The sequence below is a fragment of the Stenella coeruleoalba genome, assembly GCF_951394435.1.
Source record: "Stenella coeruleoalba genome assembly, chromosome: 12".
NCBI classification, from domain to species: Eukaryota; Metazoa; Chordata; class Mammalia; order Artiodactyla; family Delphinidae; genus Stenella; species Stenella coeruleoalba.
This window is the reverse complement of record NC_137158.1, coordinates 78,702,449-78,720,781: the sequence shown is the minus strand read 5'-3', so window position 1 is coordinate 78,720,781 and position 18,333 is coordinate 78,702,449. Positions and strand designations below refer to the sequence as shown.

Genomic DNA, 18,333 nt, shown 5'->3' with positions numbered 1-18,333 from the left:
AATGGGTTAAGCATGCTTTAATGTGCATTGCTGTTTTCGAAACCTTTTTGATTATTTTTCTGCCTTGATGAGAACACTTATATTCTAATACATTAGCTGCCTGTTTTAAAAAGGCAAACTTCTGAAACGCAAAGAACTTTTATCAGCTACAGGCCTTTAACCCAAGGCAGAATTTCTTGTATAAGAAAGGAGCTAGAAAGTAGAGGTGTATAGAGAAATATAATTCATTGACATTATTATCTACTTCCAATGTGGATATTAAAGAGAATTAAATCTTTTAAGTTCAGAGGCTTCCCTAGATAACTCTTTGTTTATCTTTACCTTAGTTTATGTCTCTTCTCCAGCCCTCCCCCCTAAACACCCAACGTTTGTATTGGGTTGGCCAAAAAGTTCGTTCGGGCTTTTCCGTAGCATCTTACAGTTGTAAAATTTTAAACATCCAACTGAATATGTCCAATCTGCCAGTGTGACGTCACTGATAGACATCTCAGACCTATCAGGGACAGAACTGAGCTCTCGACTTTCCGCACACCAGTTCTCCCCAGTTTCCCAGTGTCATCCTGCCATTTGGTAGACCCTGGATCTTAAAAACATCCTTGATTCCATACCCAAGAGCCATTCAATCAACAAATCCTTTTGTTTCTACAGTTCAGAATAAGTCAAGTATCCTACTGTCTGAGCCCCTCTACTGCTTGCTCTGGGTGAAGACCTCTAGAATGTGAACGCACAAGGGCAGGGATTTCTGTCTTGTTAATCTCCAGGTTCTCCTGGGCCAGGAGTGGTGCCTGCCTTATTGTCGAGTATGATAAATATTTGTTGAATGAATTCAGAAGCTGATTTTGAGTATATAAAATAACAATAATACATTACCTTTACATGATTAAAAGTATAATTTTGTCCTGTTTTAAGAGACTGTCATTTTAAGTAATTTTGCAACTCTTTAGTTTTATAATCTTGATGTAATAATAATATCTACCATTTATAAACTGCTTCCTATATGCTAAGTACTGTTGAGGTATTTAATTCTTAAAACAAGCCTATGAGATAACAGAAGTCCTAATTTTACAAGTGAGAAAACTAAGCTCCAGAGAAGTTAAATAACTTGACTAAGGTCCATAATATAAGTAGCAGGAATGTGGGATTCAGGCCCAGAATACTGTGATTTTTGAAACCCTCATACACTCATAGCCCTGCCCCCATTTAGAACAGAATGTGTTTTTAAGTCTCATTATAATGAGTCGTTCCTTTCAGTGGTAGTCTGGATTAAGCTGTGGAAACAAATGAACTCTGACATCTCTGTAGCTTTACATATAAACATTTGCTTCTCACTCATGCCAAGTCCATGAGTGATTGCAGAGTAGCTGGCCGGTGACTCAGCAGTCCCATCTGTTTTCTTTAAAATGTTTTTATTTATCTGTTTTTAAGAAAAAATTACATGTGATTCCCTTAGTGTGTTTCTCTTAGTGATGATACTCTGGATAGTCAAGACAAGCTTTTCTTTTTCTTCTCAAAGAATTGGTAGTTTGACTGAATATTTGAGAAGTAATAACAATACCAAACCTTTGTGGGAAGTAGTTCTCCAGACCTGCGTCTCTCACCCCTGCCGGCACATGAGCATCATCTAGCTTTAGAAAAGCCTTGAGGCCCAGGCCCCTCCCAGTGGCTCTTAATTCCGTTGTCAGGGATGATGCCCAGTCATTGTGTATTTAAAATGCCGCCAACGTAATTCCAATGAAAAGTTAAGGTTCTGATTTTAAAAAAACAGCAGCGTCTTTTCTCATTTGCTTTCTCTTCAACCTTGAAAATAATTAAAGTTCAGAGTAAGATTAAGTAAGATAGTTACCTGTTCCAGTCCCACAAATTTAAAGTGATTGATTTAATCTTAAAATAATGTTTTTCTTCCTACTCAGTCATGGGAAATTAACAGTATCGGCCCTGAGCACAATCAGTGCGTTACTTCCTCCATCTTTATGGTTACTTTAGTTCTAAAATAATGCTTTAGGCTGCCCGAAGGCTTTATCTTTTAGAATTGGTAGTTTGTAGACTAGTTGATTATAATGAGGACCGTGTTAAAAATGATGGCTATTCTCTGGTTGCTGTGTGTCCCCAAATGTCTAAAGAGGCCATCCTGGCTCCGATGGCTCTGTGCAAGCCGTGTATGTTTCTGCTTGTAGGTTGCACTGCCATTTGCTCTGTTGTTTGTTTTGACAACATTTTGTTGCTCCTTTCTATGTCTTCATGTGAAAGGATCTTGAGGATTTGTTTTCTATGTCTTTATCACATTCTTTTAGAATATTAAGACTGTCTTGGAGTTTGTGGTGACACTTGGCAGGTCAGCCTAGTTTTTTCAACCTCGTAAATAATGTAAGTATGTATCTAGTGTGGCCTCACCACTGCATTCTCTTTGCACATTATTTTGAAGAGCAGGACTTTTTTTAAAAAACGTCCTCACTTATTGGTAGTATCTCAGATAGTGGGCTGAACACCCCTCGTCTGGGCCTGGCTCTCAGCTCACCCCTCTCTCCTCCTCTTCCCATCTTCCTCTTTGTCTTCCTTCCCTGTGACTCTCTCTCTCTGCCCACTGGGTCGCCTACATTTCAGCCCCTGCCCACACTCTAGGGTCCTGGGTGGGTTCATGTGGACTTTGTGATGTTGCCAAATTAGAGAGCTTGCATCAGTTTTAATCATTTCTCTTATTTATTTTTATACCTCCAGTTACATACATAGGAGGGCCCCCAAACCTCCATGAGTTAAACTAGTAAAATCAGCATGTAAAGGAGGAGATCCAGTAGCTATGGCATTCATCTTTAAAAAGACACAATGTCTTTCAAGTCAGAAACAGGAAGAGCTGGACAACATGAACACATTTAAAGAATAGCTCTGCAAATGGAGAGCTGGCCTGGGTACTGAGAGCACACGGCCTAGGAGCATCTGGTACCCTGTACCTTGTGCCAGTGAGTGGCCAGTGACCATTGCAGCATCGTCTGTATGAGTTTGTTCCCATTCCGTGCCTCTGCAGAACCCTCTCAGCATAACAGAGCTTGTTAGGTGGTTTTTATAGGAAGGGGATGTACTGACTAGTCAACTTGAGTGTCTCTTTGGTAGTTATGACTCATTACGAATGAATGTATTTGCATCCATATTTGTTTATCAATCTTTTCATAATAGTAATATTTATAGCGGCAGCAATTGAGAACCTTGTGAGTTTGCTTAGATTGAAACCGTCCCCGAGGAGTTTCCCTGTACTGTGGGTGAGAAACCGGAGGTCGGGCCCTCGCTCTCGCCCCCTGGGCCGCTACAGCGCGGCTCCTCCCCTGGCAGGGACCTCCCCCACCTACACAGAGGGGGGCACAGTCCTGGCACAGTTAACACAGGCGCCTCCAGGTGCCGCCCTTTCACAGACACCGAAGTCATGGTTTGTGGGAAAGGTCCTGGTTTCAGAAAGGTGTTTTCCCTGTGCTCATTGGGAAACTACAGGCTAAGATAACAGAAAATCCTAATCCAGCGATTGTGAGTTCTCGTCCCTCTTGTACTTTGTTTAGAATTAAGTGTTCACATCCCTGAAATTGTTTCCTTTCTTGGGACCAAGAGATGCTCATTCGTCTTGTTGTTGTTGCTAGTAGGCATAATTTACATACATACCTATATTTACATATACAATATACACAGTAAAAAGCTTTCTCCATCCCCTCCCCTCACCCTGGGCACCTCTTAGGCTTATTTCTCATCGTGCTGTCAGCTCACCCTGTCATTCTCTTACATGCTTGTGCTCTGAGAGGAAACACTGACAGTTTAAGATCTGTTCTTTCTGTATGATTCCAAGGAGGAAAAGAGAAAAACCATTCAGACATCTGTGGGAGACAAAAGGTGTGGTGGAACATCTGCAGAAATTAATATTGTTTCAATAACAAACACAAATTGTAAACTTTAAAGAAAGAACTATAGGTCCTAACAGTCAGTCTTCATGGAATACCTTGGTTTGGAATACCTGGAATGTTGTTGGAGTGTTTGAGTTGTAAGGTTTTACGGCGGAAATTCTGTCCTTAAATTGGGCTTGGGACGAGAATTATGGGCAGAATAAAACAGTTCTAGGAAATGTGATCTGCATGTTTGTAAATGTTTTTCTACAAGATGCATAATTGTAATAGCATAGGCAGCAGTGACTTGCGACTGCTCCCCTTGTTGGGGGGAAGTTGTAACTGCAGGGCCCATGACATTCTAGTGGAGACTGTCCTTAGCTCGGTGTAGGACCCTGAGGAGTAACCTAGACACTGGTGGGTGGAGGAACCAGGCATCCCCCAGCGTGCTCACCTTACTCTCATCTCACCTGACACTGAATGTGACTCTCCCGAACTCCTGACCCCATGTTCCATCAGGTGGTGCTGGCCACCTCAGAATCGCTGGACCCTTCCCACTCCCGTCTGCACAAGTCTGTCTGAGACAGCACCACCTTGAACTGTGAATCCCTCTTGTGTTGTTCTTGGAGTCCTTCTGATTATTCCCTGTAGTCATTCTTTGTTCTCATCATTCCTTCTGTGGTCTCCCAGTTACGGTTATATCTTGGCTAAGTAAACGGTAACTTCCTAATCGTTTTTCCTCTCCACTGGCTTATCCTTTAATGGTCTCGAACACCATGGGAGCTGTTGAAGACCCTTTCTTCGACAATGGCCAGTATTGTTTCTGTACCTTTTCATACGGTAGTTACTGAGCTCTTTGGCATATTATGATCATCTCAAAGTCAGAAACTGGGCTGCGCAGTCTTTGGTGTTCCCTGTACCATGTTGATTCAAGGTCTGAGTTAGCAGTATCTAATATTTAAGATTGAATAGCTTCTTACCCTAGTTCTCCTGTGAGCCCACAGTGCTGCTCTGAGCTCATAACCAGTCATGTCCTAGACATCCTGGCCTGGGACATGGGACACCCGCCCCCAGCCTGCCTGCAGCCAGGGCTGCTCATGCTGAGAAGCATAACCGTAGCTTTGTGCAGCACTGACCTCATAGTGGATTGGAGAGGCAAATACTTACAGTCGCTATAAGCCCTCTAATTTGACATCGTAGTAGGTCATTTTGGTATACTGATAGGCTGAGTTTGGAGAGGGGCTGGCAACATTTAAACTAGAATTTTTAAGTGCATCTAGTGCCTATGTACTGATCTCTTTTTTGTAATCAAACCGTTTAATGGACTTAAAACTCAAGGAAAAATAATGGTTGTAATTTTAAATAAGCATTCATTTATGAGTAAAAAGCATTTTTGTATGTTACCATAGTTACCGAGCAGCTTTCCTGTGGTTCTAGAGAAAATGGGCTCTGTCATACAGAGTAACTCTGAGAAGTGCATTTGGAGGCAGGAGTAGAAGACAGGGTGGTACAGGTTTCCCAGAGAAGCAGGACTTGTTACAGGAAGAGCCTTTTTGATGCCGAGTTTTATGTGGTCCTCCACTAAATAGTAACTATTTGATTGTGAGTGGAAATTTTCTTTTATCCAAAAGACACTAGTAGCCAACTTAACTGGGTATCAAAATTATAATCAAACTTTAGAAGTCTACTGCTACAGTGTACACGGGGTGCTGCTGTATTTATACGGGGTTTTAAAACTTTATTTAAATAAAAACATTAGACATTGCCTGTATTTGCAAACATCAACTGTATCTCAAAGGAATAAAATCAGGCAAATAAAGATGAGGCCAAAATGTTAAATTCAAAGAATCCGGAAGTGGCAGTTTCTGTACTGGAAGGAGAATGCATCTATCCCTGCTTTTGTGCCTTTGGTCTTAATAGTATTTGAACATTAGCATTTTGATAATATTTCATGGGTTTAGGGTTGGGTAGGGTTTAATTTTATCTCATAATTTACTAAAAGATTATTTTCTCTGGAGACTGGCAGGCTGCTCACTGTGGAAGAATCCTGTCAGAACTGACTAACTTGGAAGGATTGGATTGAAAGGGTTGGAGGACTTGAGTCATAGAGGGCTGGCGGAACACGAGAGGTGGGACAGGAATGCCAGTGAGCGCAGATGGTGGAAAGGGGTGGGGCGAAGTCAAGAGAATGGTCTAGAACAGTTGAGTTCACTTCTGTCTGTTTTCCCTTCCACAGAAGTGCTCTCACGTGAAGCATCTTTCATCCCTCCCTAGAGTGGTTCCCCAGCCCCATGTGCTCTCCAGGGGCTCTCCTCTCTGTACTGACCACAAACCTCTCTGGGACCCCTGGACCCTGTTCCATGGTGTTTTTGTGATGGTCCAAGGAAAGTCCCGGCCTTTTAACCAAAACACTTACTTTCCCACAGGAATTATTTGTTAGTGAACTTGGAGGAACACATAGAACACAATTTGAAAAACTATTAAAGTTTAATAAGAACATTGAGATGGTCACTCTCTGCAGTGGAATAACAGCTCTTCCACCAAAGGTGTATAATTGTCGCTAAAATAGTCTGAAGGCTGAGGGACATTTCGGGGAGCATTTTCAGGCGGAAAGTCCTCTCCATTGGCGGTTTTCACTCGACTGCTTAGAACATTCCCAGCATTTGCCAGCCTCAGTGACTGACGATGGGGCAGAGGTCTGGTGGGGCAGCTCGTGGTGAGGCAGCTCAGACCCCGCAGGAGAAACGCCACTCACACCTCTGGAAGCCCGTCCCGGTTGGCCATCTTTGGTCCGTCTCGTCCACACGGTCTCACGTCACATGCCAGTATTTTCCCTCCAACCTAAAAACAAAAACAAAACAAAAACTTCCCCATCCTCATATATTACAGGCCCATTTTAAGGAATTTTGTAGCCACAAGGAGCTTTAGGAGTGAGTCCTCCCAAGAGAACATGATAACCCCTATGGAATTTGAAAATACAGAATTCCTTCTGAAAAGCAGTGGTACAACCCACACTTCATAAATTGCTGTACTTGCTTAGCCTTTGTAGAGTCTGTGTGATGTTCTGAGTAGCAGGTTTAGCAGTAATCCCTTAGCGACCAAAGCTTTTGTAAATTATGAATACACTTCCCATTTCCTAGACCGTGGTCTCTGTCAGGCTTTTGTGTGGGCGATAACTGCTTTGACTCCATTTCTCCGTTAGTCTTTACTTTCAGTATTTTTCTGTTGTTATTTTGAATAGATCCTTGTGAATCACCATGAGTCCAGTTTTAGAATAGGGCAGGGTATAAATCTCTTATCAGATATGCCTGAAAAGTTTTATCTTCTGATAAAGAATTTCAGCCACCGGCTAGCAGCTTGACACTTAAACAGTAATATTTGTGGTGGTTTCCATTCTATTTGGATCCTGCCTGTGCCTCCTGGGGCATTTAAAGTCGCTACTAGAAAGTTATGTGGCCGTGCAGACGAGTATGAATTCAGTCCAGCTGATTAATCAGTGCCTCTGACACTCTGGGGAGTTTAGCGCTGAGTGGTCCCTGGGGGCCCATCTGCCGTGTCTCTCTGGTTTGAAGTCCAGCCTTATAGTCAGAACTACAGCTGCAGCTTATCTTCTGCTCATTCAAAAGCTAAATAAAATATTCTAATGCTATCTGTTATCTGCCTACTGACTTTAATGATTATTCGGATTGACCTTAAAAGGCCACTGTAAAGCTGCATTCTAAAATTAAGTGACTGTCACGCACAGGCCTAGTGGATGTCATTATAGAACAGATGCAGCCAACCGTGAGCTCTCTGCGGCAGTTCAGATGCGAGCGTAGCATCTTACGTGCCTGGAGAACATGAAACTGAAGTCCACATAAAGGGCTGTTCGTGAAAACCATGCTCTTGATGACCTGTTCTCCTGTGTTCTACAAAGTTAGATCGTTTAATATATTATACCAGGCAGTAAAATGTTTGTTTTCTGACCATGAAGGTGGACTCGGGGGTGGTGCATTTCACCCCCCTGACCCAGCCGAGGATAGAGCAGCCATTCAAGCTGGTGGAGAGAGTCGTTCAGAATGCCTTTCAGTTCCGAAGGAAATACTGCCATCGAGGGCTTGGGTAAGAACGCTTTCTCTTCCTTTTCAGTAGCACTCTTTACCAACGCCTCAGTCACCTTCAAAGAGTAAGAACTTTGTTTTTATGATTGTTCAACGTGCCTGTAAACATTACTCTTAGTTCAGATCCTGTGATGAACAAACCTTGATGGCCACTGAGGAGAAAGCAAAATGTTGATTTAACCTGAGATGCCACCGAGAGTTTCTGTTTGGTTTGATCATTACAAACTAAAACTGACATCACACAGTTTATAGTGAGCCTGTACTGGGGAGGTCATGACCCCTCACACTCAGGACGGACTCAGACCATCTGAACTGTTTTCGGTCTCGACACTTCTGGCACTAAATGTGTGGTGTTTTCCCCAACACCGACGAACTCCCTAACGCTCCAGACAGCACCTGGGCGTCCTACGACTTAATTCCAGTCTGGCCATTCACTACCTGGCGTTAGCGCAGCGCCTCAGCTTATGGGCCGGTGCCGCAAGGCTGTCCCCACTTCAGTCGCCAGTCGCGGGTCCCAGGTTGCAGGTTCCACTTGCATTTATAGCCATAAATTGGCAATTTCCACGATCCCGTTCATCTTCAGGTTGAGTAATTTGCTAGAATGGTTCACAGAACTCACTGTCATGTATCAATTTTAAAGGCTATAACTCAGGAACTACCAAATGGAAGGGAGGCACAGGGCATCACATGGGGAGCAGGGTGCACAGAGCTCCCGTGCCCTCTCAAGGTTTCTCACCCTCCCTGCACCTCAGTGTGTTCACCAACCCCGAAGCCCTCCAAACCCCATCATTTGGGGGTTTTATGGAAGCTCCATTACCTAAGCAGGACTGATTAAATCATTGGCCTTTGGCGATGGAGCTCAGTTTTCCAGGAGTGGAGCTGAGAGAGGTGCATCCTTCAGTCACGTGGTTGGTTCCTCTTGCCACTGCCCCGTCCTGAAGCTTTCCAGGGGCCACCAGGAGTCGCCGCATTAGCACAGAGCCCAGATGTGGTTGAAGGGGGCTTGTTACGAGTAACAAAAGATGCTCCTGTCACCCCGTCACTCAGGAAATTCCAAAGATTTTAGAAGCTCTGTCTCAAGAACCTGGGACAAAGACCAAATATATAGTTCCTACCATCACACGAGCTAGTGGGTTTTAATTGCTTTCTTTCCATCCAGTTGTTATATCTCTTGAAGCTTTTAAAGACGTACTTAGAAGAAGGAAGCAAATATGACTTCTGAGTCGCCAAGACAGTGGCTCGAAGTATCCACATGAGCGCATTTCCATTCAGCGGCGGCTCCTGTGTTCAGCCGTGGGCGCCGCTCTGGCCAGGCCCTGAGGTACGTCCGGAAGCCCAGACAGAGAAGGCGGCCTAAGAGTCTGCGGCCTGATGGCCCTGAAGTCACCGCAGCAACGTGTTACGTCCGGTGACAGCCTAGAAAGTGGGTAATTAGGCCCAACTGCAGTCTGTGTACGAAGGCAGGAAAGTGTATGTATATTTTTAACAGACTTTCATCTAATATAGTCAACTTTAGCTGTTTAAGGGGGTTCAGCTTCAGTGGCCCGTAATTATTTTCTAAGAATAGCTCCATTTCAATTCTCTCATTTGTGAAGGGTCCCTACAGCACATGAAACTACTTCAGGCACAGCTAGACAGCTGCATCCTGAATCCACTGGAATCCACAAAGCACGCTCTTGAGGATGTGAGAGGGCTGATGGAAGAAACCTCACCCTGCCGTTTGCTGGCTCTAGTTAGTCCAGCGTTCATAGGTCAGCAGCGTTCCTGCTTCTCTAGCTGGGGACAGGGGTGCCACCGGCGATCCTCGTGCTAATTAGGATGAAGGCCCCCCCTGCTACGCTGCAGCACCCCACCCGGCCCCCGCCAGGATGCACAACTTGAAGTAAAACAAGCTGGATTCCACACAGGGTGTGACCCGTACAGTTGTACATGATAGCCCTGATTCGTGGAGGGAAAAAATTACAGAAAGTACATCCTACTTGTAGAAATCCTGGAATTGGCCTGAGCCCGGAGTTGGCCCTAGCGTTTCCAGGACAACCCCCCAGCTAAGTGATGGGCCCCATTTACTTCACATGCACAGACCCCTATGCAGATACGGACCAAATCTTGTAACCCACTTTGACCTTTTGGTGTCCTTCAGTCACACCACACCACAAATCAGTCCCAGATCATAGTTAGAAACTATGATCAGACCCCTGCTTGCCATGAAAGTGAACTCAGCGATCTCAGTCAGCTCACCCTGAGAATGTAGGGACACGCAGCTCCTGGTTGCGGGGACCATCAGCATGTAAGAAAAAGTCAGTGTCCTCTCGCCACGATGTCTTCCGGGCCCTCTGAGACTTGAGAGAAGAAAATAAAATCCAGGTGTAGCTTTGCAATATTTCAGTCAGTCAGTCACTTGTACTATTCATTTTAAAACAATGATCTGATTTAGACGAAATTTAAAAGGTATACTTTGAATCAATTTTAAGATGCTTCAAACATCTTAAAGAGGAAAATAACTTTCTAGTTTCACATGAACTGTTTTCTAACTTTGCAAAGAAAGGTCATTCTTTTGGGATGAAGAGGTCCAAAGGCTGGTAAGTTCAAGTTACAGAGAATCAAAAGTGCACCAGAAATAATATGCAATTTTTATATTAAAATGTGAGGCACAGCAAACTTATGTTCCTTTAAGAATGCAGCTGAGCATATGATAAAATTTACCTTCAAGATACACATATTGATTGAGCTTTAGAAACTCCTTTCTCATGTGGACACACCATGCAGGTCCGATTAGCTGTGCCTTCAGTGGTGGTTCGTACCTGTTGCCTGGTGGCGTAAGCAGAGTCCTCCACTGGCTCGGGGTCCTGCAGGGCTCTAGGGGGTGGAAGAAAAGCCTCTGCAAAGTTGTCAGTTGTCAGAACCATGCCGGTTTCAAATGAGGGTAGAAGGAAGCATGATGATGGGCAGAATTTTAAGTAGAATTCTCACATTTTTCTCTTCCTTTCAGAATGTTATTCCCTGAAGCCCAGCGATTAGAAAGCACTGGGAAACTGTTACAGTTGGCCGATGTGGACCCTACTCTTCGACCCACCCAGCTCTCTGTCTTACATTTTAAGAGCCTCTGTGACGCATACCGAAAAATGTGTGATGAAGACCCACACCTCTTTGCTTACAATTTCAGAGAAGAACTCAAGCAAAAGGGGATGGCAAGGAGAGTTACAGACTGTAGCTGCTACGTCAGGGGCTGGCAGCCGACTGGATGTTGATGTTCACAGAGTTGAACTTCTCCTATGTGTGCTCCCCAGGTGTGACTTATTCCCCTTTTACAGCTTGGTAAAGAGAATAAATATCGTCAAGTAAGGTACAGTACAAGCTTTCTTTTAATATATATACTGCATAGATATGACATGTTTAGTATAAACAGCATCTATTACAACCTTACAAAAATGAAATACCTGCACATTGTACCCCTAACCCACATGAGAATAATTTAAATACGCTTTAAATAAAGCAGAACCTAAGAGCTCAAAGGAAATGCCCAGAGGATTGGAAAAAATGATCTTTCAAAAGCTATTCATCACAACTTCCCCACCCTTTTCCACATAAATTAATTAGAACGCAGTTTCATTTTAAGGTTTCTAAGTCATTTTGATACCTGCTCAAAAGGGATACAAACTAAGTAATTTACAGATTCTGACCAGTTTAATCTAGTTTTCTGATCCACAATAAATTAAAATAACTTAAATCTTTACAACTATTTTGTGGGAAAAATGTATACTGCACAAAACCCAATAATGAATAGTTTTTCTGCAATTTCCATTTTACCCCCAGTTTAAAAGTGAAACCAGCAACTTAACCCATATCTGGATTGACCTGTATTATGCCTTTCCATGGCTCTCTGTTTCATAAAAACACTCCTCGTTGACAACCGACGTTAAGCTCTGGACGCTGAATTCTCGCTCGAGAACGGAGCTGAGATCAAGGTTGGCATTTTCCGATTGACTGTCCAGGGACTGGTGACGCATCTGCGCCTTCAGCAGAGTTCCCCTGTCCCTCTTGGTGCTGTTGGCTTTGCGTTTGATGGCGCAGAAGTGCCCCCGGACCAGCTTGGGCTGCCCGTCCTTGCCGGGCGGCTGCTGAGCTGGCCGGGCGTCCGGGTCCTCCGAGATCCTCAGTCTCTGGAACTGGATCTCGATGTCTGTGGTAGGGCTGCCCTGTTTCCCAGCCTGGTGGTCGTCCTCGTCGTCGTCGCTCAGAATGTCGCTCTCTTTGATGAGACTGTCGGAGAGGTCGGCCAGGCCCTCGTGGGGGTGTTTCTGGGCGTCCTGTCTGCTCCCGGCCGGGGGGCAGCCGCTGCTCTGGGTGCCACTGCTCAGGCTGCCCTCATCCGAGTCCAGCGAGCTGCCCTTGCCCGGCTCCCCGGGCCACTCGCTGCTGGAGGAATTCTTAAGGACTTTTAAGGACCTGGATGAAGCTGCAGTGAGAAAAGCACATTTTCCCTTATGGTAGAGGAACCGATTCCACAGTGTGTTCATTTCTGCCTTGTGGGTTATCAGATTTAACATCTTAATTAAAATTTTATCACCTCACTTCACTCCTGGGACTAAAAAAAATGTAGATACTGCAAATATGGACATTCTTTATTTATGTTTATTTGAAATTTTAAGTTGGAATTTGGCATTTTTTAGAGGACCAATTACCAGAGCTTATTACTGAGAACAATAAGCTATAAACTATCCTTATTACCAATGAATAAATTTAAAAGTTAGTTTTACAGCTAATTAATGAATAAATTAGCTCTTGCTAATGAATAAATTTAAAAGTTAGTTGCTAATAAAATCTAGGTTCCTTTCTTTCACTAACGTACTTTGTAGTTTGAGAACTAAGATTACACCACCGTATTTCTCTGCCCACCTTCTCACCGGTTCATTCCCCTTTTGCTGCTCAATTAAAAGTACAAAAATGCTTTTTCTCTCTCATGAGAACTGTCTCTGCCGGAATTTCTAGCCAACTTTGAGATTTAACATGAATATTGAATCGTGTGTGTGCGTATAATTCCTTTCTCTTGGGTAGAAGGGAAAGGGGGAGCTCAGTTGTGTTTCTGCAGACAACAGTGTATTTTTAATGGCTGTAGCTTATTTTGCCAGTAGAGGAAAATTTGAGGAGGTCAAACTGTGACCAAAAAGAAGAGATACACTTTGTAAGACTAAAAACTAGATCAGTGATATTAACAAAATAGTTAACATAGAAAGAAGGTTCTAAAAATTTAAGCTGACATTTTAAAAACGGGCAGAAAGTTGAAGAACAGCATGATTTGGAATGTTTACCTGTGGGCTTATTAAGAATGAGTATTAGCGAGCATTAGGTTTCTTGACCTTAATTCACTGAGTGTTGACCTTCTAGAGGCCTTGCACTGTTCTGAGCACCGGGAATGCGGCAATGAGCACAACAGTCCCTTGACTCCTGTACATCTCAGTGGAAGAAAGACAGAAGACGGTAAGTGCAGACTGTGTCAGCAGGTGAAAGACGAAGGATTTGGATTGGGGGTGCTTATGTTTTATAAAAGGAGGTCTGGGACCGAGCATGTTTAGGCTTCTTAAAAGGAAATAAAATTGCTGCTACATTCTCATGTCACCCTGTGTATCGGGTGTGTGGTGTAGAGCTTACGAAGCTACTGCTGATGAGTTACAAAGCGATGACCTGCTGCTCTCTCCTGAAAGCATACATCCTTGCAGAGGAGCTCGTCATGTTTTCCTGAATAAACCCAAGGCTAGCAGAGTTCTTACCTAATTTGGCTGAGACAGGAACGCGGTTCTTGAGGGGTACCAGGCGATCTTTACATGTTTTCTCCAGAGGTAATTCACACTTTATGTGACGCCTGAAGTTCTCCCTCAGAATAGATCGAATCACCTTGACAATGTTGGTTTTGCTTTCGTTGTCACTGGCGGGGAAAGAGAAGACATGTTGTAGTGTCTGCTGTCTCGTCCTGCTTCCGTTCCACGCCTCCTGGCCCTCCCGTGGCACGTGACTGCTCTCAGCACAGACTGACAGCGAGTCACCCAGCCTCTGTGTGCCTCGGTCTCTCGTCATTTACAAAAGGAGCGAGAATTGATCGCTTTTGAACTTCCTTCAAGCACTAAGATTTGGATGTATATTTAATCAATGTATATTCTCCTAGAGCCGCAGTTGCCAGTTTGGAGAGGGTGGGTGTGATCCTGAAGTCATCAACATTCAGGAGGGCACTAAAAATAAACCCACTTTTAAGAGAACATAATTCTGTCTTATGCCCGTTGGCTTTAATTTCTGGAAGTCAGTAATACCTGCAGCACAACTGAAAGATGGTTTCTGGCCGTCCTTCTATTTCTGACTTGGTGTGGATCAGCTCCCATAAGGAATTATTTTCTGTCCCTGTGTAAAAAGAAACAAGGGGCCGCAAATTTGCCAAAGATGCTGTGGTAAAGGACACTTGTGAAGCTTAAAAACCACAATTTTAGTAACTTTTTAAAGAGTTAAATATTCCCCATCCTGACTCTCATCATTTTCTGGTGTGGCTCCTCCTATGTATGACTTTCACAAATAGTTACAAGAAGTTAAATACGTTGTAGTTACTTTGTACACTTCCTGCTAAGGTTTCCCATCCGTCTTGGTGCTTTCGCCCTACCCTGGATTCCATCTCTGGGAAAGAGGTTAAATGGATCCCATTTTTCAACCCCGTTCCTTAGAAGGAACGGTAGGATGTGCTCAGGCTCTTGAGGTAAAGGAGGCCAGCCCCAAACTCAGTCATGGTCCAGGAAACATGAGCCCTTCCAACGAAAACTGAACAGGGGCCCAGCCGTCACTGCGGGCCTCAGCCTGTTGGTCCTTTGCTTAACCAGAGGTACTGTCACCAGGACAGGGTTATTCTGAAAGGATCTCTGAACATTTTCCACAGTGGAAATTTTTTTTTTATATCACCTGTAATAAAGCTTAATCTTAAGAAATTTTCTGGTGTATCAAAATTTGTAAAAATTTAAATTTGTGGACCTTTGTTTCTTTAACAAATTTTAGAGATAGATATTATCCCTAAAGTTATTAAAATAATTAGAAATATTAGGATATTAGAAAAATGTTGAACACCATTGACAGTGAAAATAAGGAAGCAATAAAGAGAAGTATTTGGCAAAGAAAAGCCATCCACTGGCATTTACTTTCTCCAATCTCTCTTGTCCTCATTTTCCTTGCCTATAAGATAAAATACCAAAAATTATTCCCAGGTTCTTTGCTACTTTTTCATTCCACAGTTTAAAAATTCCCTTAAAATGTTTTTTCTGGCATTTGTACGACACACAACAATTACCTGCTGTATTCCCCAGTCTGACTTGAAGCGCGGATATGGGGATCAACCAGCGAAACTTAAACGGATCCAGGTCAGCAGAGTTGTGTGCCGGCCGGGAGTTCGACGGCTGCAGCGTGAGAGCCCACCAAGAACAGTGTTAAAGCAAGCTCGCTCCCGCGGGCATGTGCGCGCACGACAGAAGCTGTGAGCTCACCCTGGTGCAGACCTGCCACCGTGTGGGGCTCAGGATGCAAAAGGGAATCAGGTCAGGTGTGCTCTCAGGGATTGGGGACAGGGCAGAGTCATGTTTTGGGAAGCAGAAAGTTCTAGATCTTTAAGCAAAAATGACAAGCAAGCTTTCCATGACCCCATGTTACCTCTAAAAAAAAAAAAAAACCCAAAATTACACAGACTCAGGTGTATGGAGAAAACGTGGACCATTTTTAGGGATAGAAAAGCTGGTTTTCTCTGTAGGGCCCAGCATGGGTATTTGTCTACATGTTCTTTTAAAACAGACGTCTTTGGTGGGGAGGATAAGAAACACCTTGAGTATCTGATTTAGTTAGTTACCTCTGGAATAAGTCGCATCACTCAGTGAGGCCTTAATCCTTAGCAGGCTTCCCAGTTCAACAATAGGAAGATAACAGGCATGAAAAGATAGCTTTAATTAAAATTAATTCATGTCTTACCAATTTCTTTTTCAGTTTGCAGTTTTCTTTATAAACCAATATGACGGCTCTCTTAAAAACTAAAGAAAGGAAAAAAGAAAGAAAAGACTTTCATTATTTAATACACACTCTCCCAAGGTTGAACTGTAGCTGAATATTTTAATAGAACAAAGCTCTACAAGATCCCATGATGCTGACATGAGTGAATAAGTGGTACTTCCTTCTGTTCATATTTGAATTATGCAGAGGTACCTGCTAATTTAAGAGCCATTATCTGAAGGAGATCCTGGCATTTTGTTTTCTGAATTCCTGTTTTGTTTTATTGAACACTGAGGACATGTGTGTTCGTCTCAGTGAGCATGCACGGTCTATACCCACTCTCCCAGCTGTCCGGGAGAATTAAGACATTCTGAAGTGCAGCAAACTACTAAGATAGCAGGTTTCAAAATAGCCTCGGGGAGATGTGTTCCCGTAACACGTGGTGAGATCCACTAAGCCAAGCAGAAGGGAGGAGATGAGTATGTAGGGCAAGAGTTCTAAAGAGTTGGAAGCTGTCCATGTTAAGTCAAAGCCATTAGAGCAATGATTCTAAGTCCTTCTGGAAATCACGAGTTAGCTGGGTTTAGCAGGTTCTTCATTCTTGACAGCCTCTTTTAAGTTTACATTCTTTTGAATGGAGTACTGACCGAATACTGTGAGCTCGAGGTCCTTTCTGGCTTTTCCTAGAGACAGAAATGGATTCAACCAGGACACTGTAGAGTGCATCAGAAGTTCCCCCATTGAAAGTTCTGTGACCTAAATGGCAAAAACAGGAGATCAAGAAGACGTGGAAACCCTGGGGGGAGGCTGTCTCATATGAGAGAGGGATCACACATATATGGTCACAGAAGTACGTTCACTTTGATTTTTATGGTTCCTGTAAACATGGGGCCTTAAATAGTGGCGATTTTGAAAATATGAGCTAAGCATCAAACTGTTTGAAAAATAACATAAACGTGAAGGCATTTTGCTCCAATGCACACATTGTTTGTGGGTGAGACACGCCTCCTGCCCTGTGGGATGGCATTCCTTCCACCCCAGTGTCAAGGTTCATCCCAAGTGCCTTTGTTAACATTTCATCCAAGACCTAGTACACTCACCACCTCTAATCCCAAAAGCACACTAGGCCTGCAGAGGTACCAACGTTGAAACTGATTGTAATAAAAAAAAAAAACTACAGCTGTTTTCTGTTCTTGTCTTTTTCTATTTAAATTATATTACTTCTTATATGTAGGCTTTTTAAAACTCAAAATTCTAAATTTAGTAATCCAGCCAGAGAAGAAAAATAGAGAAATTGTGACGTTCCACTTAAACGACTTTTGTAAGTAAGGAGGTAGCACCGATATCTGAGGTTAGAAAAGAAAAAAACAAAGAAAAGCTCTTTTTTTTTTTTTTGCGGTACGCGGGCCTCTCACTGTTGTGGCCTCTCCCGTTGCGGAGCACAGGCTCCGGACGCGCAGGCTCAGCGGCCACGGCTCACGTGCCCAGCCACTCCACGGCATATGGGATCTTCCCGGACTGGGGCACGAACCCGTGTCCCCTGCATCAGCAGGCGGGATCTTCCCGGACCGGGGCACGAACCTGTGTCCCCTGCATAAGCAGGCCGACTCTCAACCACTGCGCCACCAGGGAAGCCCAAAAGAAAAGCTCTTAATTCTCTCCACATGCTGACTGCCACTGCCTTTATCCATCCTACCCCCACCAGCCCCAGCGCTCCATTTATGTTCTAGCCTCTGGGATCTGTCTTAACCTCACACTCCACGGGAAAGGAGGAAGAGGTACAGATACGAGCTCAGTGATGTTTCTTCTTTTTTTTAATACGATATTAACAGGACATAAGGTTATATTTTTAAACCCATGTAATCAATTTTATGTTACATTTATACCCAAGTGGTGAGGCTTGTTATAAGCATTAAGATCAAAAAGAAAATCTTAGGCATTTTCTCCTGCACGAAGTCCCTAACAGGTGGCCTCCAGACCCGGTGGTCACAGGCATTCAGCCTCTCAGGATCCGGAAGTCCTACTGACCTCCTTCTCTGTTCCGCTCTGCTCTGCCACCAGCTGGTCGAACACCGTCCCGTAATCCTCGTGTATCTTCTGCATCTCGTTGATGTGACTCGCTACTGTCTCCATTGCCTTCAGGGCTTCTGCAAAATACGCAAATCATATTTACAATTTTGGTTTGTTTGAAATCCTGCCCAACAGCAGTAATGAAAAGGTTCAAGATTCAAGCCAGAATCCGAGACCCGTTCTCACTAAGAGCAGCAGCATTCGCGTATGATGCAGGCAGCCCACGGTAGCCTAGTTACAATATGAAGAACAGCAGAGTTCTCTTCCACCTCAAATTCTTTTTGAAATGAGGCAGAGTACAA

At 43.7% G+C, this 18,333-nt stretch overlaps 2 protein-coding genes across 8 annotated transcripts in view; one reads left to right on the top strand and one right to left on the bottom strand.

Moving 5' to 3' along the window:
- Nucleotides 1–11,903, top strand: part of TFB1M (transcription factor B1, mitochondrial) — a 58,207-nt gene extending 46,304 nt beyond the window's left edge. The window contains exons 6-8 of one of the 2 annotated variants that reach the window (XM_079939067.1): nucleotides 7,831–7,958; nucleotides 10,947–11,300; nucleotides 11,771–11,903. In XM_079939067.1, the coding sequence (XP_079795193.1) occupies nucleotides 7,831–7,958; nucleotides 10,947–11,205 (387 nt within the window). In that variant the 3' untranslated portion in view covers nucleotides 11,206–11,300; nucleotides 11,771–11,903. Of the gene's footprint in view, nucleotides 1–7,830; nucleotides 7,959–10,946; nucleotides 11,301–11,770 lie in introns of those variants that run through there. The other variant, XM_079939068.1, reaches the window with a different exon arrangement.
- TIAM2 (TIAM Rac1 associated GEF 2) overlaps nucleotides 11,818–18,333 on the bottom strand; it is a gene marked incomplete at its 3' end in the record, with an annotated part of 230,178 nt that continues 223,662 nt past the window's right edge. For all 6 annotated transcript variants that reach the window (XM_079939028.1, XM_079939027.1, XM_079939029.1 and 3 more), the window contains 7 exons: nucleotides 17,990–18,108; nucleotides 16,609–16,717; nucleotides 15,944–16,002; nucleotides 15,276–15,381; nucleotides 14,260–14,347; nucleotides 13,726–13,880; nucleotides 11,818–12,413 (listed from right to left, as the gene is read on the bottom strand). In XM_079939028.1, the coding sequence (XP_079795154.1) occupies nucleotides 11,818–12,413; nucleotides 13,726–13,880; nucleotides 14,260–14,347; nucleotides 15,276–15,381; nucleotides 15,944–16,002; nucleotides 16,609–16,717; nucleotides 17,990–18,108 (1,232 nt within the window). The remainder of the gene's footprint in view (nucleotides 12,414–13,725; nucleotides 13,881–14,259; nucleotides 14,348–15,275; nucleotides 15,382–15,943; nucleotides 16,003–16,608; nucleotides 16,718–17,989; nucleotides 18,109–18,333) is intronic.